This window comes from Colletes gigas, unplaced genomic scaffold, assembly GCF_013123115.1.
Source record: "Colletes gigas isolate AHSC1104 unplaced genomic scaffold, ASM1312311v1 Colletes_gigas_Sc00027, whole genome shotgun sequence".
Lineage (NCBI taxonomy): Eukaryota > Metazoa > Arthropoda > Insecta > Hymenoptera > Colletidae > Colletes > Colletes gigas.
In genome coordinates, this window is record NW_025106656.1 from 1813657 (window position 1) to 1837015 (window position 23359).

Genomic DNA, 23359 nt, shown 5'->3' on the forward strand with positions numbered 1-23359 from the left:
GTTCTTCCATTTACTTCCCGACGCGCCGTAAGCTGAAATCCACGTAACCTATAGTTTTAGCGAAAGTACTATTATTCACGGAAGATAATGATCTGTAACAGAGGTTGGCGCAACCAAAAGTTCTGGGCTTGCTTAATCCCTCGCGGAGTTATTAAATACTCTAAATTCTATAGGATATATAAGAAAGTATGTTGAACTGTTATTGATATTTGTTAGGGGATAATCTCCTGTGAATGGTATCGATGGTGATTTGGTTGTGGAAGTTGGCAGTGATGATGAGAGAGTTGCATAGTTGTTGAGGTTTTTGGTTAAGTTTTTTTTTTGTATGTTATTGTAAATAAATCTGTACGTTTTAAGAAAGAAATACAACGATATTTGTATAATCTGCAACGTCAAAATATAATGCATCGCTTTAACACTGTTTTAATTGAAGATAACACTTGCGTAAAGAAAACAGTATTAACTATTTGTAATCCGAAAAATTTCGAGAATTCTGAATTTGAAACGAAATATGATCCGTTCGGAAGAAGAAAAAATAAAGCGAGGATTATAATGAGGGCTTTGTTCAACGCGCGGACTTTGACGTACTTTGACCGATGAGAATGCTCTTTCGTCACGAAAAGCGGTGTTTCAGCATCCGTGATAAGAAATCCACGAGTGGTTCGTAACAATCCAATAGCGGTTTCGGGACGAGGGCGGTTTAATTTTGAGATGCGAATCGCGGCGCAGCCGATCGGGACGAATCCATCAACCGGAAGCTGAGATACTCGTTTCTAGAAAACGAGTTTCGTCGGTTGAAAAGCTGTAACGAGATCGAAGGATTCGCGATAATCGCTTCGATGGAAAGCGTTAAACATCGCGGGAAACGAATGTTTTCCTTCGCGCCCGGAGCTCGCGTTTCACGGAAAATTGAATTCCAAGCGAATGGAAATTTAAACGTCGACGTACTGGATCTCTGCAAACACTATAACGACGTATAAATGGTGCCGATGGAATAAAATGGTCGTTCGACATCGAATCAGTTTTTGCGGGCCGAGATTTTGATGGATTTGAAATATATCGTAATATTGTTGGTCTCGAATATGACTAAAAAATTGGAAATAAACCGAAATCGAGTTTACGGCGAAGGAAAATAACTGGCCACGCGTACTTTTGATACGAATTATAATTTAAGCGTCGGGGCCCTCCTGTTTAATTATCTTCTCGGTCTATGATTCCGGTTTCGACGGACAGTCGTGCGATTATAGGGCGGAAAGAAAAAGAATTCGTAGGTGAAAAAAACCAATTACTACACGTACGTCAATTTTGTGGAAGTTCGCTAGCGACAGGTACCGTCAACCGATCTGGCTGGCAGTTTTTGCTGCGATCCGATGGTACGTCCCTCTTCTTTTATTTCGCCTCGTATCACGCGTTTCGACGAGCCTCGAATGGGAAAACCGAGTAACGACAGCCAAATCGGGGCTCAATAGTCATCGAAAACTTCATTGGCAACTTGGTCGACGGACGGTTGTTAAATCCTCCACTGTTCGACGGAACGTTGAAAAACGTCTGTAAAATTCCCATTTCCTTTGTTTCGACTAGTCATTAGTTTGGTGGTCAACTCTCCTATCAAAACCTTATTCACGTTCGCGTTTCGACGAGAATGAAAATGACGATTACAGGAGAAACAATTTTTACTTTGTTGCAGTCGAGGTGATATTTCTGATATGGGGGATCAGATTGTGCATCGTGGTGAGAAAGACCCCGTCGGAGTTCAATGAAAGTCGATTCATCTCGATGGCGATTTACAACGAATTTCTACTGTCCGTCTTCCTCAACGTCTCGATGTGAGTATATCTCAGAATTCTGTTAACTCAAAGACCCTTTGACGCTACTGCTGGGCTACTAGGGCTTTTGTACGATCGAAATACGATCCGTCGTACATTCTAGCGTGCAACTTCTAACCGAAGACCGCAACTTCCAGAAAAAGAGATCACGAATTATTAAGCCTGACCTTTGAAGAGTATTATACGATTTTGTAGTTCTTCTCCTCGTAATAAAAGCGAATCGACGAAGAAGCGGGGCTTTTAACGTCAAAGGGGAGATTCCACTCGAAACTGCTTCTGTGTATCCAGCCAATACATTGAGTCGCCTTAGAGAAAAATCGGGCGGACTGTATGTAAAAGCTAACCGGTGAATTAAACGAGAAAGCTCGAAGGTATTTTATCGCGTTTGGATTCATTGTTACGTCCGTGAATTCGTTGAAAAATATAGATAACGATTGGTGACACGATTTTCCAATGATAACACGTACACGTCACACGCAAATTACAATTTTAAATAACAAGTATCTTTGTTATTAATAGAATATTAAAATTTTTCATTTTATGAGTTAAGAAAATATCGTTGGCTGGTGGAAAGGATGGTCATTAAGCAACCAACGAAGTTGTGGGAAGGAAAAAGTAGTAATAACGAAAATTGAAGGGAAGGATGTTAGTATGTGTAAGTAGTACAATTTCCATAGTATAACGGCGTTAATTAATGAAAAATGTTTGATCAGGAGGTTGCGCGAATCCTTCCTATTATCTCTGTCTGCAACTGCATCATTGAATTTGATACGTCGAACGCATCCTCGGAGCGCGTAACAATAGCTCTAGCTACGAATCGTTAATTTTAATAATGTATTCTGTTGAAACGCGGCTACATTTGCCGTGAACTGGAGCAGAACATCGGAAGCTGTTATGCCTCGGTGCGAGGGAACATGTTTGGAATAAGTAATGTTACGAGCGCGCGCCGCCTCTTACCCATAGTCAGTGTTTGGAATGATATCGAATTAAGCCAAACATTTTACGCGACGGGGTCGAGTTACGCTCGCCCTGGAATCACCACACCTACACGCGACACGTAAGCCTTTGCCAAAGGATGGTTGGAAATTTTGGGGTTCCTTTTCGTCGATTTTTACATTTTTAAAACATTCGTCTGTTAACTTTCGGATCACGAACCTAACGACAGATGTTAATTCTCCGATAGCACTACACGGTTGTTTGGAAACTAGTTGAATCAACAGACCTTGCCAATCCGTGTCCCTACGTTGATTCAAAGGCTTATTCGAGGTGGCTGTGTTGTATAGACTATACGGGGTGTTCGGCCATCCCTGGGAAAAATTTTAATGGGAAATTCTAGAGGCCAAAATAAAACGAAAATCAAAAATATATATTTCTTGACTGAGGCTTCATTAAAAAGTTATTAAAAAATTTCAAATCGTTCTGGAAAAATTATTTTTGGTTGCGGAGCTCAATTATAATAATTTTTGGTGAATATACATACCCCTGAATTCCTACCCGCTTTCGAGAAAAAAATTCGAGTAAGTACTGAAATTTTTAAATGAAATTAAAAAATTTCAAATCATACTAAAAAAATTATTTTCAGTTACGGGGGCCAATTACAATCATTTTTAGCCATTAGACATACCCTCGTAATCCTACTCACTTCCGAGAAAAAAATTCGAAAAGGTGTGAAATTTTTCGACAAAATTAAAAAATTTCAAATCGTTCTGGAAAAAATATTTTCGGTTACGGGAGTCAATTATAATCATCTTTGGTCAATAGACATACTGCCAAATTCCTACGCACTTTCGAGAAAAAAATTCCTTACCGAAAATATAATGTCTGACCATACATTGATATGTTTCACTGAAATTTCATGCATATGTTTAAAATATTATAACTCCTGAACAGATTGGACGATTTTAAAGTTTAAAAATGCAAATGACGCGTACTTTAGTGGAGAATATGTAGAAATTTCGAAAATATTAGAAAAGTTGTTCCTTAACCTCGCAAAATGAAAAAAACCCCATATAAATGGTCCAATTTTCAAACAGCCATTACTCCTGCAATAGTCAATATATTTCAATGAAACTTTTCTCCGAAGTAGAGCCCATAGGTACCTACAAAAAAGTATTAGACAACTTTTCCGTAGCGCGTCATACAAAATTATTAAAAACGAAAAACGAATATTTAAGAAAAATCGACAGGGTGTAATTGCCTAAATTTTTCGGCGAATAAACAATTTCAAATCCTTCTGGAAAAATTATTTTCAGTTACGGGAGTCAATTATAATCATTTTTGGTGAATACACATATCCCTGAATTCCTACCCTCTTTCGAGAAATAAATTCGAGTAAATACTGTTTTTAGACGAAATTAAAAGATTTCAAATCATACTAAAAAAATTATATTTAGTTACAGGGGTCAATCACATGAATTTTCGGTGAATAGACCTACCCCCGAAATCCTACCCATCTTCTACAAAAAAATTCAGTACGGGCGGTACTTTAGACGTTAATAACTTTTTAACGAGGGCTCCATCAACAAATTGGTATTCTTGATTTTCGTTTCATTTTGGCCTCTAGAATCTCTCATTAAAATTTTTCCCAGGGGTGGCCGAACAACCTGTATACGTTACTTCCGTAACGATGTCTTCGCGTCATTCACAGTGCTTTCGGCTAGCGCTTAATCATACGCCTAATTATAACGTAATTCGTTATGTCGAACCTTTGTAACGTTAAACTGTGCGACAGCGGAGTCTAACGAACAGCGAATTGTTCGGGAAATTGGAGCCTCCCGTGCAAGGGAAGATGGAAGTCAGAACTTCGGTCCTTCGACTCTTCTGGAAGCCCATATGGTGGTTGGAAAACTTTGGAGCAACAGCTCGAGCTACGAGTTTGCTATACCCGTACGCAGAGAAATTGGCTAGAAGAACGGTAGAAAAAGACGGAAATGGAAAAGTCTCATTTCGCGAACCTCGAACGTGTCTCGACTCAGATTTAAATGTGTGTATTTTTAAACGAAATTGCATACTCCGCTTCAGGATAACTGATTCTACCAGACATACTTCGTATGAAAATGCTAAGGAAAGCTGTTCGAAGAATGAATGCTTTACGACGCGTTTCATATCTGACTTTGACATAAAATACGAAGTATCTCGTAAACCATTCACAATGATCTTACTTTGACACTTTTATATGTACAATGACGAGTAGAATCGTCGTTATTTCGTGGTCTCATTCGGATGACACCCTATTTAACAATCAATTATACTAATGGAACACGTATTATCCTAGCAAATAATTATTCTCTGCATATTAAGAGACAATAGGAGTTTCATTAGCATAATTGAAATTTGAATTAAGTGTCGTCTGATACTGTACTATTTTGTATAACAAAGTTACCATCAAAATAAATAAAAAAGGACTCATTGCGCTAGAAAAGTGGAAGAAATAACGGGTGGTTAAAATATTTCGAACACAGCCTATTCGGGGCACGAACGAAGGTTTATTTTAACGTTCGAAGGGCGCTCGAAACTTTTCAGCGGTGCACGCGTCTTGTTCGCGGTGGATCGGTTAATTATCTATCGAGTTTATTTCTGGTGGAAGTTCGAGGGTCTCGAGGCGTTTCGAACAAACGTTATTGCGCCGGGCAATCCGCGAAGCGACCTCGTGAGGCACGTTGACTCTCAAAGAGTCTGCTCGGATCACATTCCGTGATGCGCGTCGGCTGAATGCCCCGAGGTACGAAACATTCATGAAGTTCTCTTTATATAACATTTTCCAACTTTCGTAATTAACAGGACACCGGCGCGGCGACAGAGTTCGGCACGAAACATTTGACGAACACCCTGCGGTGTGTTGGTGTCCAATTAGCGACAGTGTATTACCAGTTAGACAGCAAATTAACTTAACGAGTTTGACAGGCATTTTCACCGATAGACCAGCCCATTAAGGCCCACCGAAATGCCCGTGGAACGTCACACAGAAATTTTAGAGCCGATAGAATGTCCCGTCTGGTCGACGAGAATGCCAAGAAACCTCCCTAATCTCGTTGTTCGGATAAACTGGTATCCGTGCTAGGAAGAAAAACAAAAAATAGTTTGAACAGCCACAGATACGTTTCTGCGTCTCGTAGTTACGGTCCATTCGTAATAACGCGACGAGCAACGCGTCCAGATGGCTGAAGAACGAACCCTGAGAGCGCAATCTTTCTCGTTGCAGGTTGTTCTTGCAATCGCCGGCCAATCCGGATTTATTGTACGTGATATTTTTCTGTCATACCCAGCTTACCGTCACACTGCTGCTGTGCCTCATATTCGGCAGCAAGGTAAGACCGTCGGACTTTTTTATATTTATGCTTTGCGTCGTCTGCCAGGTAACAAATGGCGCGGTCGCCGCGGAATCGTGAATTCCAGGAGCGCGGTCCCACCGTTGACCGCCTTTCCCCCCACCCCTGCGGCTCTTGAAATTTATTTATTCCGCGGCTTGCATATTGATCATCGGGGCCCGGAGCCGCGGAAGTTGTAAAGTGCCCGGGCACGAGCTACGTCGGGGCGATTTGTTATTCGGACCGCGGCGGGGATGAAAAATCATTGCCTTTAAGCAGACGTTTCGCGAACAACTCTTGAACCGTCGCGATCGACGCGGTTACGTCTTCAACCGATCGACGACCGGGCGATTTATTTCCCCATATGGGGAATACTGGGGTCTCATACATACGTTTATGGGAAATTTTAGTTCTCAAAAAAGTACAGAGTGCACTTGATATGGAAAAATATAAGAAACATTTAAGGGCGGAAACCACTGTGACGGCTGAAAATAAAGGCAATTTTCAAGAATTTTTTGGCACTAACTATGAAACTTTCTCTGATGAGTGTTCAATGTTTTCGAAAGTACATTTTTTGAAAAACTTCTTGTAAAAATTTCGTACAAAAATGTTCATTGTTATAGCAATAAAGTGTTGAGAGGCCTCCAAAAATTTGTTAGAAACTGGCGGACGATACAAGAAATCATGAAATTTTCTTAAACTATGAGACAGTAGTTGCAGCTGCACGTACGGATTTTTAAAAATAACTATTTATTATGAAATGGTGGAACTTTGAAGGAAAAGTCTAAAAAAACTGTGACAAAATCAATATTTCATTTAACACGACGTTGAAACTAATTATTCGACCGAAAATTCAAACTGAAAACACGCATGTAATTAGTAAATAAATTAAATGTTCGAACTGCATTCCATCTTCTGCAACACAAAGTTCTATTCTTTGTTCTAAAGTCTTGTGTGTAGCTTCAATTAAAGAACTTGTTTGTACATTTTTACACATTTTTAATTAATTTTGTATAAATTTTCCTTTTATTTTGTTTTTAAGTTCTGAAGTTGAATAAATAACTATTCGTTTACTTTAATATTCCAGAGGGCCATTTTTAAAACCCCAAGCATTGAAAAGAGATAAAAAAAATTTCGATTTTTTGGTTTCCTCCCTTAAAGTGAGATACGAATTATATTTGGGGGAGATAACCCTCTACAAAGTTCCCATTTCATTAAATCTATTAATAAAAGTATGAATTTGAGTAAAGTTACGCAGTGTACTTATATATTTTTGCATTCACGAGGTATTCATAAAACATATCTATTCTTTTTCGCGGCCATTCTTTGAAACAAAATTAAATAGTATACCTTTGAAATATTATTTGGAATTAAATTGTATGTCAAGGGGTTGAGATTTGTGAATGTTTGCAAAGATGTGATCTGTAGGATAACTATAATAACTATAAATCGGTTCACATCATTGAATGTAGATAGCAAAGAGACAATTCGAGTAATTTTCGCCACTCTTTCCCCTCGATATTTTTCGCGGTGTCCAGCAACTCATAGAGTTATTAGCAAAACTTTCCTATATCAAGCTTAAATACGTAAATCACGCAATGTATGAAGAGAACTACAAACATTTTGACTTCCAAACAATTTTCGAGCCTGTAGTATAAACAAGCAAACATTTTTCTGTATTTCGGTTAACTCTCTGTGTTTCTCGCTTTCAGCGAACATTAGCGAGGAATTAATTGTTTGAGAATTTGAATTTAATCGGTGATCGAACCGCAGAATTTCCTCTCGGGCCCAATAAACAAACGAATATTTCTCTCTGTTTCGTTCACACTCTGTTTCTCGCTTTCAACGAACATTAGTGAGAAATTGTTTGAGAATTTGAATTTAATCGGGTGATCGAACCGCAGAATTTCCTGCGGGGCCCAATGGAAGTTTAACGGCACCGAAACTTTCCCATTCGCGAGACACGACGCGAACGAGGAAAAATGGTGTCTGCGAGACTGAAACTTGGCTGTTTAATGTAGGCCTACGTGGTGTTCCGTAGCGGGGGCAAGGACGACGCGAAACATGCCGGGGCCACCGGGAAATTTCTGGGGAAGAGCAGCCGCCCAGCGGGCACCAGTAACCAGACGAACTCGATCTCCCTTCAGCAGGGTATCTTCACCGACGAGAGCGACGGAGCAACGGTAAGAGCACTTCGAAGTAAACCACCCGTTCCTGCTCGCGACATTTTCTACATTCGCGTCGCATCTGGTACCGCTACCATCTGCGAAAAATGTGTCTTTAATGGTACTTCCGCGGTGACGCCTCACTAATGTACCTACCTGGCGCACCCGCGAGGAACGTGGCTCTAAAAAGTTGGAACGTTTTTATTTCGAACGATTCTATCGTTACTACACAAAATAATTCGTACAATCGACGACCATCTTTCGTGATACCATCGACGAGAAATATTCTCCGCGAGTTTAGAGTCAATTTTTACGTCGTCACTTTTTACAGGCGACATTAATTTGTCGGTCAAAGTCCTTTTCGGTGCATCGGATCGTAAAGAAACTTTTTTTAATGGTAGTTAGTTTAACGAGTGTTTTACCAACAGCAATTTTCAGATTTTCACTCTTACAGTGACCTCTGCGCCGAGTTTCCGTCGTGTTAAGTACCGGGGAAAAGTTCACGCGGAGTTTATACCGATACAAACTCCAAACAATTACAACATGCTTGAAATATAATCTTTCTCGGGGAAACAAATCGCTCTTAAATTCCATCAACGTTTTGCTAACTTTCTACGAGCTTGCACCCCATAATTTAGGCGATTGCTGTTTTGACTTCGTCATCGTTCTCGTAACGTTTATTCGTTGGTGAGTTTTTCATAGATAAAATCCAAATGGTCCACACCGGTGGGGTCTGAACTACATACAGAACGTGTTAAAAGTTTTCATTCGTCATCCTTTATCTGAGAGTTGCGGAAGCGACGGTGGTTTCTGGGAAACAGAACCATAACTCGACAAGTAGTATTCTAAATATGATCTCTCTGGTCGATTTTGGTCGTAACTTCTTTTTTCAATTGCATTTTCAACATTTAAAGATTTCATTAATCTAGTTGACTTTGGAAAATATTTTTTTTTTTAAATACGATCTAAAACAAAATATATTCATTAGGTCTATAAGTTTTAATCTTTTTTTTTAATTTCCTTTTACTTATACATAATAAATTGTAATTTAATTTTCGAAATATTTTCCCCCATTTGATGAATTCACCGTTAAAAATCTACCATGAAGCCTCAGATGAACGAATACAAAACAAATACACGAAAAAAGAGAGACTATATTTTTTGAAAATAATTATAATTCGATGCTTGAAGAACGGACTAAAACTTTTGCATACACATTTGTTATTTGCTAATGAAAATAGTTTTTTAGCCCGAGTTCGAGTTAGACATTGACTGCAAGTAGAAACAGTGATGTATGGTCAGAAGCGCCAGAGAAATTTTAAAATTCGATTATCTTCGAAACGAAGCGTTGCACGGTGAAGTTTTGTTGCACATTTTCGACTTGTTTCCTTTAGTAGAATCGTTCATATTCGTCAGTTGTACCATCGATACCAGGAACACCCTCTATACGAAACAATAACATTGGTTCTTGTCGTTTATAACTCCTTACTTCGATTACATTTCCATCATTTAAGAATTTCATTAGTCTAGTTGACTTAGAAAAGTATTTAAAAGAAGAATATATTCTGAAAGAAAACCGTTTACTTGCTATTTAACTAATTAAAATAGATTTTTAGCCCGAGTCCCGAGTTAGACATTGACTGCAAGTAGAAACAGCGATGAATGGTCAGACGCGCCAGAGAAATTTTAAAATTCGATTATCTTCGAAACGAAGCGTTGCACGGTGAAGTTTTGTTGCACATTTTCGACTTATTTCCTTTAGTAGAATCGTTCATATTCGTCAGTAGTACCATCGATACCAGGAACACCCTCTATACGAAACAATAACATTGGTTCTTGTCGTTTATAACTCCTTACTTCGATTACATTTTCATCATTTAAGAATTTCATTAATCTAGTTGACTTAGAAAAGTATTTAAAAAACGAATATGTCCTGAAAGGAAAACATTTACTTGCTATCTACTGATTAAAATAGTTTTTTAGCTCGAGTCCCGAGTTGCACATTGACTGCAAGTAGAAACAGCGATGAATGGTCAGACGCGCCAGAGAAATTTTCAAATTCGATTATCTTCGAAACGAAGCGTTGCACGGTGAAGTTTTGTTGCACATTTTCGACTTATTTCCTTTAGTAGAATCGTTCATATTCGTCAGTAGTACCATCGATACCAGGAACACCCTCTATACGAAACAATAACATTGGTTCTTGTCGTTTATAACTCCTTACTTCGATTACATTTCCATCATTTAAGAATTTCATTAATCTAGTTGACTTAGAAAAGTATTTAAAAAACGAATATGTTCTGAAAGGAAAACATTTACTTGCTATCTACTGATTAAAATAGTTTTTTAGCTCGAGTCCCGAGTTGCACATTGACTGCAAGTAGAAACAGCGATGAATGGTCAGACGCGCCAGAGAAATTTTCAAATTTGATTATCTTTGAAACGAAGCGTCGTACGGAGAAGTTTTGTTGTACATTTTCGACTTGTTTCCTCCCGTAGATTCGTTCATGTTCGTCGGTAGTGGCGTGGATACCGGGAGCACCCTGTATGCAGAAGAATAGCTCGCGGTGTTCGAAAATTAATGGCCGTCGCCGTAGATAAAATTCCTCACGACGGCCGAATCTGTTTTCCACTTAACGGAGCTTGGTCGGTTTTTCGCGTCATGTTTACTGGGAGATCCCGAAATGCATCGCGTGGCAATGTATTACGTCGACCGTGGGCAATGTACGTTCTAGCCCGTTAATAGGGATGATTCGCGCGGGTAACTTCTCGCTCGGTAGAGTGCGTTTAATGCGCTGGGTAAGCGATAATGAATTAACAAGGCGGTTTCAACGAGGCGACACGGCTTTCAAAGGCTGATAATTACCCGCAATCGAGAAGAAATTTCCATCCGTCAACTCAGAAACTCGCGATTCAAAACAATAGATTCTTTACGATTTACCGAAAATTAAATAACTGGGGAATAATCTGTCTCTAGGTTGAAAAGTAATTTATTTAATTAAAACACTGTAGATTTGTTACGTGGCATTAAAACTGACGAAATTACGTGGATTATAAATTTATCGAAATAACGAACAACGCGGACTATTTTGTGTAAAATTGGATAACTGATTTTTAATGGTTATTTTCCCCCGATGCTAAATCCCCTGAGAATGTACGTGGTCGTTATCATTGTGTGATACGCCCCATATATATCTCGGCACGCAATGCGGCCAGATCTCGATTAATAGACCTTCAAGCAGTAGGTTCTATTGTACGAAAAGCCGATTAATAGTGCACGGCGTATTGCCGTGCGTTAATTGTAATATTGGCATTAGAGGAGCCCGAGTCAATGTTTGCGATAGTACGGAGAGGCTACGATTCCCCAAGCTTCGAAGGTTGCGTTCAGTTCCTTCGTAAAACACGATTCCGTCTTCCGTTTTCGTTCCCATCGGCGGATTTGCCATCCGTCTGAACTTAATGAGGGCGGGATTGTCTCGTCGCTGATTGAATTCTATCCTTAACTAATCGGATATAACGATCGCGTTCTAAGATTGTATCTTTCCTCCCCCAGGGCGGATTGGTTCTAACCGAATCCAAAGGCATCTCTGGCTCAGACGACGAGATAACGGAGAAATATAATTGCTAAGACCCCACGGAGAACAAACTTCCATTTCGTATGCGTTTCTATAATCTCGAAGACGCTCAGTGGTCTCTACCTTTAGTTTCTTTTAACCTTCAGGTTTACTCGCCAAATAAAATTTTGTAATATCGTGGAATAGAAAGGAAACGGAGAGGTACCAAGTTCGTGAATAGAAAAGAAAACAACACTTATTTGTCAACACAATAATTTATTAACGATTTGAATATATAAACATGGTGTTCGGCCACCTCTGGGAAAAATTTTAATGGGTGATTCTACAGGCCAAAATAAGACGAAAATCAAGAATACCAATTTGTTGATGAAGGCTTCGTTAAAAACTTATTAACGTTCAAAGTTCCGTCCGTAATGAATTTTTTTCTCGAAAATGCGCAAGATTTCGGGGGCATGTCTATTCACCAAAAATGATTGTAATTGACCCCCGTAACCGAAAATAATTTTTCCAAAACGATTTGAAATTTTTTCCCCCATCGAAAAATTTCACACCTCCTCGAATTTTTTTCTAGAAAGTGACTGGGATTTCGGGGGTATGTGTAATGACCAAAAATAATTGTAATTCACCCCCGCAACCAAAAATAATTTTTTTAGAATGATTTGAAATTTTTTAATTTTACTGAAAAATTGTTCAATACATGGATGACAGTATTTACCATTATGATACTAGATACTCTATAGAAAAGTGGTCTAGTACATTTTTGTAGATGCCCATGGGCTCTGCTTCAGAAAAAAATTTTAATGAGATACCTTTACTATTGTAGGAGTTACGGCTGTTTGAAAATTGGATCAATTTTATGGGGTTTTTCTCACTTTATGGTGTCAAGGAACAACTTTCCGAATATTCTTGGAATTTCTACTTGTTCTTCACCAAAATACGCGTCGTTTGCTTTTTGAAACATTAAAATCCTTCGAGCCGTTCAAAAGTAATTTCTCGAAACTAAGTAGGATTTCGGGGGTATGTGTTATGACCAAAAATGCTTGTAATTGACCCCTGCAACTAAATATAATTTTTCAGTATGATTTGAAATTTTTTAATTTCGTCTAATAATTTCAGTACTTTCGAATTTTTTTCTCGACAGCGGATAGGATTTCAGTGGTATGTTTATTCACCGAAAATAATTGTAATTGACCCCTGCAACCGAAAATAATTTTTCCAGAACGATTTGAAATTTTTTAATTTAATTGTTAATAACTTTTTAACGAAGCCTCCATCAACAAATTGGTATTCTTGATTTTCGTCTTATTTTTCCCAGGGGTGGCCGAACACTCTGTATAAACGGTTCAATTGATATAAGTTCTTGAATATCTGAATCTAATCGAATTCTGAGCTCTCCCTGTTTGGTCATTGTTTAAATACAAAAATTCAATTATGAGGGGTGTCTTGATTGGCAAATAGAAACTGACCCATCCCGTATGGGCCAGTTCATTCAAAACTTTACGTTCCACCCGCTGTGGGTGGTATGCAGCTATCTGGGCCGAAAATATCCCTTAAAAACTAATTACTGTGTGCGTCGCGTAAATTACACGCCTTAATATACGTCGATTTCGTATTGTCGAATGAGGCAGTAAGATGGTAAAGTTACAAATTCCTTAAATTTAAACAATTCCGGTAAATTCTGTACTATTAATATTTGAAAGGAATAAAGAACTCGTCCTAAGCTTTTTGACAACAACAATGTTTGAAAGTCCAAACAGGAACTTTTTTAAAGATTCTGAAGAAACGATCGAGCTTTACAGTCGATTCGAAGCTAGCCGTCATTTTTCCGCGTCCAGGCGACCATATCTTCGAGGTCGACGCGATTTTCCAGGCTTTTTGCGATTATCCGGCAATCTTCGCTGTCCTAAAAGCCCCGAGGATGACATTTTTCGCGGTACCTTTGTGTCGAGGCTAATGCAACTGGTCCAGGATCCGCGCCACCGGATCTGCCCAATCGCCAGAACGATTTCTGCCCCGCTTTCGGCAATCCCTTTGGAAGTTTTAAATAGTCGCTGACGCACTGTGCGGGATCGAACGACATCCAGTCTCCGCCAAATGGGATTTAAACAGAAAACCTTTTGAAACCTTAGCTAAAAATCTCTGCAAAGTATACTGTAACGTGTACGTTTCTTCTAAGTCCACCTGTCGTATCGCAACAACGATGGTGTACCTAAAACACCTTGCAAATAGTTTCTACCGATGTCTGAAAAGAGAATTTTTTTATTATAAGTATTAAAAATAGTTTTTATCATTCTCGGAAATATAACTCCGTTGCTGCCTCGCGTAACAAGATTGTCGTCTGCTTTCGACTAGTTTCGAGTGGATATACTAAATAATGGAAAACACCATGCTTCGCATTCAGTCTTTTAATAAGCTTATAGGATATCGCTGAGGATTTACCAGTATAACTTTAGTAGCAGCCTTTGTAACCGATTCTTGAAAACTTCATTAGGGAGATCTTCCAGTTAAGCGGATTTTCTATGAGATTGCCTTTTACGGATCACGTGAAATCAAACCATTATTTTTAATTGCAATCTCCATAATCTTGTTGCAAACGCTGGCGTACCTTTTGCTATCTCTTACGTTAAAGGAAAGATCCACATTGTCGTTGCTTTGTCAACTGGTACTTCTGTGTGGATTCAGGTGAATACAATCAGCATAGAATAGCAACGTCGATACCCCAGGAACCAAATAATAAAAACGGAGCAAAAATGTCGAAGCAAAGCTTCGCTTTAATAAATGGTAAAGCGATTGTTCAACGTTTCAGGCAACCATTGAACAACTTTTCCGACGATTTTAATTAAATCCTACGCAAACATAAACAATTTAAGTCGCGACTCGAACCACGGCGCCATTGTAACTCTATTAGAATTCTGCATACAAGGTAATCCAGATTTTGTTGGTATTTTCATTTAAATCGTTTTAATACTCGACGTATGATTAAGCTGAAATTGCTATTCAACTTGAACGAGCGCGGTAGATTGAACGATGCACTCGAAGGGAGGATGTACTTTCGAAATGGCGCACTGTAATTTCTATTTACACGCAACTGAGTGACATTAATGCCGGGTGCTGTAAATTTAGATCCCGCTGATTGCATTTAATTATCGACAACATGAACACTTTGAAAATCACAAATGGCGATCAGGTTATAGGCTGGTTAAATCAATTACGGGCATGTTTGGTGAATTCGTAATTACGACAACATTCAATACCGACAACTTATAACGCGAGAACATGACGTAATCAGAAACAGAATCGCATTAATAATTAAGTAATTATCTACCATTGACCAGTTGTCAGTTATTTCACAGTGGTTGCAGTCTATAATCCGTGATCAATGAGCTATTTCTCTGTGGTTTATGACCCGTAATCTATTACTTAATACTCGTTGCTCGTTGTTTATTACCTTATTATTGGTCGTTACGTAGTATTTATTATCGATGACTTATTAGCATTGTTTAATGGCTGGTGTCCACTACCTATGCAGAACTAATTAATTAATCGTCACCTATTTTATACATAGACACAAATCGAAACATTGGAAACTTGTTTCTCGTTCTCTTTAGACCTGCTGAGACACAATGCGACTCGCTATAGGGTACATGATTACCCTAATCGATCACTTTTCTACCGTGTGAATATTCCTCACGCTCCATTACTCGCCTACGTTTAACTCACCCCCCTCCGCTTGTTCTATCGATCGTTTCAGGAGGAATTCCGTCGATTTATCAATCAGTTGGAGATCCTGAAGGAAAAGAATGTCCTCCTTGGAAATCACCACTTGGTGAACAAGCTAGCAGCGATGCAGGAAGCAGCAAATTGCGCGGAAACTCGGGTGTCCACGATCCAGGCGATCTCCTCGAGCATGAGATTGAACGAACTTAATGGATCCACAGCGATCGTCGAGACGGATGTTGGTGGATCCTATCAGAGCGACGCGAATCAAAAAGGTAAACATCGAGTGTCGACGACCTGGCCTCTCTATAAATTTGGCAAAGCTTACGTTTTATTCTCTGGATTCTGAGTAAAAAATGTTACGTTCGTTCAGGTGGAGAGTCCAAGGAGAAGAAGAGGTGTCAGGCCTGCATGGAGATGAATTCCAAAGAGTCTGAGGCTACGGCTACGGTTCCAACGGAGTCGAAGAAAAAGGTGAGAACCAACGACGTAGCCGTCTCCACTTCCGGTAGACCGGCCACGGAGGATGTAGGAACGGAGACGAAACAGGAGGACAAAGAGGTGGAGACGAGGGATAGAGGCAAGAGCAAATCCGGCCACGCCAGAACACACGCCATAGTCATCAACCTGGACGACAAGAGCAGGTTCTCCGAGGAGGTCACTGTGTAAGAATAGTGATCGTGATTCCGTGGGCTGTTCAAAGTCTAGTTCCTCGAATACCGAAGTTGACAATGGGATTCGAACAATGAGGATTCCGTTGACGGGGACCGAGGTAAGATCCTTCGTTCGGTGTTCCGTCTCTCGATTCGCTGTTTAGGGTTTTCTATCCGCTCGTTCCCGAAACAATGTGCACTCGTAATTGGTAAATCCGTTCAGCGGGCCACGTGAAAACGTAAAAGGCAAAAACTATCCGAAAGCGACGTTCGAGGCTTTCAGGATCCATCGACGGCGATCGCGCCACGCGAACAAAAAAAGTTTTCAACGAAACCCGCGGGGCGAAGCACTGGACGAGGAGCATAGAAGAAGAATAAGACGATAGTTTCGACGGGACTTCGTGCGAGAAACGTTTCCTCGAACACGATTTCACTTTTTTCACCGTTCGACGCACACCCGGTGCTTTTTGGACGATCGCCGTATGAGAATTTTTAGTCTTTCAAACGATCGACGGGGGAAATAGGGGAGCGTGTTCTCCCGCGAAGGGAAAAGGGCGAGGTTGCGCGGTACGCTCGGAACGAAAACGAGAATTTATCCACGCCGTAGGTAAACATTTACTTTTATCGAACAAAGTCACTCGCGAGGCGCCTGGCAAGACGCACCGATCTCGTCGCGGATAGAAAAGCTTCGCTATCTTTATTCGTACGTTTTTATAGCGAATTTACAAGGCTTAGTGATGGGATTTGGAACGCTTCGAACCTGATTCGAAAGCCTTGAAAGTCGTACGGTTCTCGAGAGTGTCGATGATAAACGCAAGACATTGAATACTCGTTTTTGTTGCTTTTGTTAAATCATAATAAATTCCTATCTGGGTCGTGTGCGTAGCACAGTTTTAAAGCAGCCAGCCCCCGACCTACGATCGATGCTTTATATTCTGTCAGTTTTAAAATACGAAAAATTTGACTTTCGTTTGTGGAATCGTTCCGTCTGTTAAAAGAGACCCAACAAGTTGAGGAATCGTTGAAACTTTGTGAAAGATTGGAAGCTGAAACTTTGCATTCTGGTTTAAATCGGGAATCGATACGATAACGTTGGTCTTCTCCCAAAAATGCAAAGTCGGTGGACCCGTCTCGCAGCTTGGCTCTGGATCACAGAAACTATTTGCAAAATGAAAATTCGAGAAATTTCAAAGCGACGAATCGAACCAATTTAAAAACAAAAATAAACAATTTTACCAATATCAGTATATGTATAAAAGATCGTGGTCAGGCCGAAAACTTTTTACTCCTGCTACGTACCGTAGGTCGCAAATGTCTCGATCAGGGTTGCCACGTGTTTTATTTCCCATCAGACGAACCTACAAACCGCAAGTTCGACTTGCTATTCTTTTTATTAAATTTATTCGCCCTAAATTGCCCTAGCCGACGCTTATTCGTATACGATAACCCTGGTTTCGACACGCAGCGACTCGAGCCTCGCGAACGCTTCTGTAAATATCACTTTAGCCGCTTATTCGAAGTCTTCTGCCGTACGCGTAAGTCGATTTGTAAATAATATAAACCGCCCTTTGTGGACGAGTCGTCACCCGAACGAGACCGAGAGACGAGATTCTCGCTAGGTATGCTCGATTCTGATCGATTTTCCAGAGAATCGATACACCTTCTAGTAAAATTAATCGCCGCAACCAGACGAACGGTCCATCGAACAATTTTTCGAGAGATCGGTTTCGCAGGATTTTCCAAAAATTTTAGCAAGGATCGAGCATCCCTGATCCTCGATCTCTCGCGTTCGTCATATCAGTCCGAATTGTAAATACGTTGTACATAAATCACGCGACGCGAGTCTGCCGCTAGATTAACGATCGAGTTTCATTGTTAAGATCGCGCGTTAGGTTATGAATAGGGTTGTTCGATTAATCGGGGAGAATTGAATCGCGCGACTTTTCGTCGCGCGGCGTTGACGAACAGTTGATGGCGGCCGCGACTTTAGAGCCGGCCAATGGCGCTGGTATTCGTCGATCGAAAATCACCGATCGATTGAAAATTTATTGGTTAAACGGCGAGTGGAACGGGCCGGTGATAATCCCTGATCCGAGCTGAATAGTTGATGATTGTTGACGAGCCGTTGAGCATACTCGACGCATCGCTAGTGAATAATTATAACCGCAACTGGATGATTTATTGATCGTAACTGGACAGTTTCCGAAAATTACAATGCTTTCGAGAGCTAAATTGCAAGCGTTTATTAACGTTTCCGGAGAAAAAGAACAGTTTTAATTTCTCGAATTACCGAGCCCGTATCTCTGAATACTCCTGAAAATGTCGACTCCTGGCGGCAATAAATTATCGGTGATTTGTATCGAAATGCACAATGTAAATCCGATTGTCGATCGTCGCGGTCTCTGTTCGTCGCCGCACCATTCGGGATTCTAATTGTTAAGTAAACGGTTTAATTATGCATATCGGTCTCCGAGAGCTTGGATCCTCCAGGTGAGGAGAGGCTACTCTTTGCAATTATCGTGAAACTGTACACTGGCGTACATCTTTCCGGCGAGGACCTTCTCGATCATACCCGGAAGGCTCGACCGTGTCTAAAATGGACGATTTCGTACCGATCGGGGCGAACAAACTCGAATATCAAATATTTGACACTCGTTGCTTCGAAAATTTCGGTGTGCAGGATGATAGATTACTAGACACTCGCCCATACTCGCCGTGGAAAGTGTGTCGGCGAGCCTGGAAAACGTGTCCTTCGGTAAATATTGGACTTTAGCAAAAAAGAGATAATTAATTGGTACACATCGATTAATATTTCACTGGGGCGAGGCACTTGACTCTAAATTATAATTTCATCCCTTAAGATCGGAGACCAGGGACACGTTTCACCGTGTTTGCTCTATTTTCTACGCAAAATGATATTTAAATGACCATCCTAGGAGACGCAGTGTGGAGATCGAATCCGGAGGACACCACAGATCGTTAAATCTAAACTTTCCTGTACTTTCTGATTCACGACGTCTCGTTTCTAATCTCGTCGCGCGATCGTTTCGAGGATTGCTTGGTATCCGTCTCTATTTCGCGAATAAAATTGAAACGAGCTTCGAATCCCGAGGATGTCGCATCGGGGGACGTATGTCCTTTGAGATGTTTCTCCGAACAACGCGCGACGAGATTGAAATTGAACGACTCGCAGAGGCAGCCTGTTCAAAATTCAAATTCGATCTCGAACGGCCAATGGCGGGACACCCGTCGAAGGTCGTTCGAAATAACGTATCCAAACATATTGACCGCTCCGTGACATCAAAAGCGGCCCCGTGGAAAGTGGATTTAAATAGGAAATAGGCATTTTGTAACGTATCCGCTCAGTTCACTGCCGATTTACGAGAGGCGATGTTCGCGTCGATCTTCGAGAAGTTCAGCGTGCTACCGTTTGTTGTACCTTTTGAACGCTGAAAGCGTGACGCCGTGATCATGTTTATGCTCGTTTCGCCGGTGACGCGGCATCGAATCTCGATAATCGAGTCCGACGGCTACGGTCGGGAGTCGATTCGGAAGGGGAAGACGCCAGTTTCCGATGGAATTGCTCTCTAGATAAACTCGTTGATATCGGTCGAGATTTCCGGGGCCACGCTTCTCTCAGACGATGGCCACGGGATCGCGTTACTCCTATAATAACGGGATAACATCGAGTAGGTATAACGAATATCAGCAATATCGCTTTGTCGATTAAAACCGGCTGGACGTCGCGACGAACGTTTTTTGCGGGGACCTCGACGCCAGCTGCTGTACATAATTAAACGATCAGTCGACTTCGGTGCAAGTAATTCACGTTGTCACTTTCGTTTCGAATACGACTGGGGAATGTTAACGCTTTCGCGACGGAAAACGCGAATTTTACGTCGTTTAAAATTCTTTTAAACGACGCAAAGTTTGTATCGTTATACGAAAGAAAACGTTTTATCAAACGTCACGCTGAAAGGAAGTCTTATTAAATATTAACACTTTGACTGCCACGTCAACTACATATGGGTTTTAGAACTTTTAACAGTGGAACTAAAACAAATAGTTCTCGAAATGTTAAAGAAAATAAATTTTAATAGGTTTCATAAATTTTAGCGAGGTTACGAAGGTAACTACTGCGACAACTTTTATGTTGTGTAGTTTACAATTATCTAAAATCAAAGTTTCGGGGTCTTGTAAATAATTTTACGGGTTTAAACTGGCAGTCAACGTGTTGTGGCGTTGCGTCGCTGATATTGGGAAGTCGGTCGAGTGCTTGTGAGAGCGCGAGCCCTCTGGCGGCGAGCATAGGAGGCGACATCGTTGAAGTTCAATTTTTATAATTTTTATGTCTTCATTTTATTATTTTCATACATTCGATAAACGGGAAGCCCCGGTATACAAAGTCGTAGAACACGATAATCAAAATAATATTAAAAATTTTTCAATACAGAGCTTTTGAATGATGCAATAGTGCTCGTAGAAAGAAATTCAAAGTAGTATACGATCAGACGAAGATTGAGATTGTGAAACGATATAAATTTTCATTTATTAATATAATTCAAGTCATTAACCAGCGAGCTAGCACATTCGTCACGCCATACTGTACGAGTTTCACGGAGGCTCCAAGGCGAGCGTAGCAGCAAAAGACATTCAGAATTCGTATTAGCACGAGACAGTGAATGTGAGTGCCTGTAGGAGATGGTTAGCAAGTTTCAGAAGTGGAGATTTTAGTTTGAAAGATAAGCCAAGAGTAGGGCGTTCAAATGGACTTGATGTGGAATTACAATAGCCAGAAATTCAGCAGTTACAGCGTGGGAACTTTGTGTATAATTCAATGTCAACCGTATGAATATTCGCAGGAATTTAAACAAACCCAGCTCCCGTATAAATCTTTTAACCCGGTTGGCTTCAAATAACGTTCGTATTGGGTAAAGGAGTTTTCCGAATGTTCTACAAATACGACAATTATGAAATGCGTTAAATGAACAGAATTTTCGTTGCAAGCTGATATAATTAACTCCGACTTAACGTTCAAATGCAATTAACGCGAATTCGTTTGCTTCTTTCTCAGCGAAGAGGCAATTGGTTGTACGGTCGTTTTTAATTAGAGTGAAACAACGGGGAATACTTGTACCGAAATAACGGGAAAAGAAAATTTTTTCGCAGCGTTAAATCACTCCGCCAAACTCGAGACTCGCCGTGCAACAGAATATGATAGTTCGTTCTGCGAAACGGCGTTTGAAGAAATTGTAAGGATGCACGACTTTGTCAAAAATTGCAGCTCGACTCGAAGGATCTCTCGAAAGAAAAACCGATTATTGAAAATAATAGAACGTTTAATCCCGTGTACGAAAATTGAGTAAAACTCTGTCGCAGGACAAAGCAATGATTTTAAGGGAGTCCCGCACACGTCACTGTAAATTTTTATCAAAGTCGGAAAATGCAAAGGGACGATTGAACGAGAAACGTTTATTAATATGTAACGATGAGAATTCAACGTGTTTTTGTACGATGCTTTTGATACCGCATTATGAGTTGCGTCGTGAAATGAATATTTTGTTAAATGTCTGAATAATTTTCAAGGTTTCGAGATCGAATTTAATCGACGAACAAAGTTGTCAATTATTCAAGAATGATTCTCTGAATCAATTATCGGAGAATCGTGACCATGAATCGCACCAATTTATTGCGTTTCGTTTTCAGTATCGCGGAGCCTCGAAGCTTTCAAAAACTTGGTGATCCGGTAAACGATTAAAACATTTCAATTTCTTTCGTTTCTGGCAACTTTGCACCGTGTATTCTCGCTGTACCCAGGTAATTCCATCAGCGTTGATTTTTTTTCTTTATTTTCCGTCGTATTAGCTCGTTCCTCGCGCTCCGCCCCTCCCGTCCAGCAGTTTGAAAGTTTTTCAACTCTGACAAACTTGAGAGCTCTCGAACCACTCGGGACTCGAGAAACGTTCCGTAACGCTCTCGGACGCGCGATTTATTCGAAGCCTCCCTGCCGCCATTCGAACGTTTTATTCTCATCGTTATGCGTTTGATAAATACACGAATAATAAATATATGTACATGTTGTTATCATTCGATCGATCGTCGAGCAAGTACGAAACACGTGGGCTCTGCTCTAGGGTAACGCTGATTTTATGGAAATCAATTTTATGCGACGCTCGTCCCTGTCCCGCGATTGGACGTGTCTGACGGGCGAGTGTGTCGATAAGTAATGAAATAAATAAACGAATAAAATATTAAAACATGCGCCGGGCTTATTTGCACAAAACAAAAAAACCATTCGTCCCGAATTTTCCAACGTTTTTACGAACTTCCAAAGAAATTTTTTTCGTTGATTTTCGTTTCGGAAGATGTTTTAAGGGTGACAAGAAAGAATCATATTCGTTTTATTTTCGGTTTTGTAAAAGATCGACGTACCTTGGTTTTTTGTAGAATACGAAAGACTCGCGTGACCGATCGTATCTCGCGAGGCCACGCCTATAAAACTCTGTTATCCGGTTCCGACGGACATCGTTTAATCTTTCGTCGCGTAGTAATTAACTTGTTGTGCCAGACACCGCCGATAAGCTTGAAATCGAACGACAATAGCAATTAGCGACCGCACAGGCGGTATACTCTGATTAATTTCGCGCGTAGACGTGTCGCGTGGCATTATACCGTAGTTATACAGACCGCATTAAAATTGATTATGCAAATGAATCGTATTTCTCGGGGTGTATTCCGGTCGCGTGATTCAATAAGTGGCGGGATTGTTGCCGTTAGTGTAGCGAGGACGTTTCACGATCGCGCCTTCGCGTTACATTTCACCCGTCCTGATCGATAATTTAACGATACGGCCTGTTAACGCGACAAATCTCGTCGTGGGACGATGGTGATCTAATAACCAGCTGGATAATTCATCTCTCTACTAATCATATCGTAAGGTAAGTGCGCCTAATTTCCAACATTTCGACCCAATTCGAGAGGCCATTTTCTCCTCTGAAACATTGTTACGAAAGACAAATTTATTTATTATTTTTAACATTCTCAGGCAACCTCGAGACCAAGGATTTAACCCTTTGCACTTCTATGTCGAGTGTGACTCGACATTTTTTCAAGTCC

The 23359-nt window shown here is 40.4% G+C and overlaps 1 protein-coding gene across 1 annotated transcript in view; it reads left to right on the forward strand.

Annotated features, from left to right (window-relative positions):
• Positions 1–17102, forward strand: part of LOC122401762 (probable G-protein coupled receptor 158) — a 167594-nt gene extending 150492 nt beyond the window's left edge. The window contains exons 9-13 of the mRNA XM_043404110.1: positions 1688–1826; positions 6028–6133; positions 8155–8316; positions 15625–15865; positions 15964–17102. Of these exons, the coding sequence (XP_043260045.1) occupies positions 1688–1826; positions 6028–6133; positions 8155–8316; positions 15625–15865; positions 15964–16259 (944 nt within the window). The 3' untranslated portion in view covers positions 16260–17102. The remainder of the gene's footprint in view (positions 1–1687; positions 1827–6027; positions 6134–8154; positions 8317–15624; positions 15866–15963) is intronic.
• The last annotated feature ends 6257 nt before the right edge of the window (positions 17103–23359 follow it).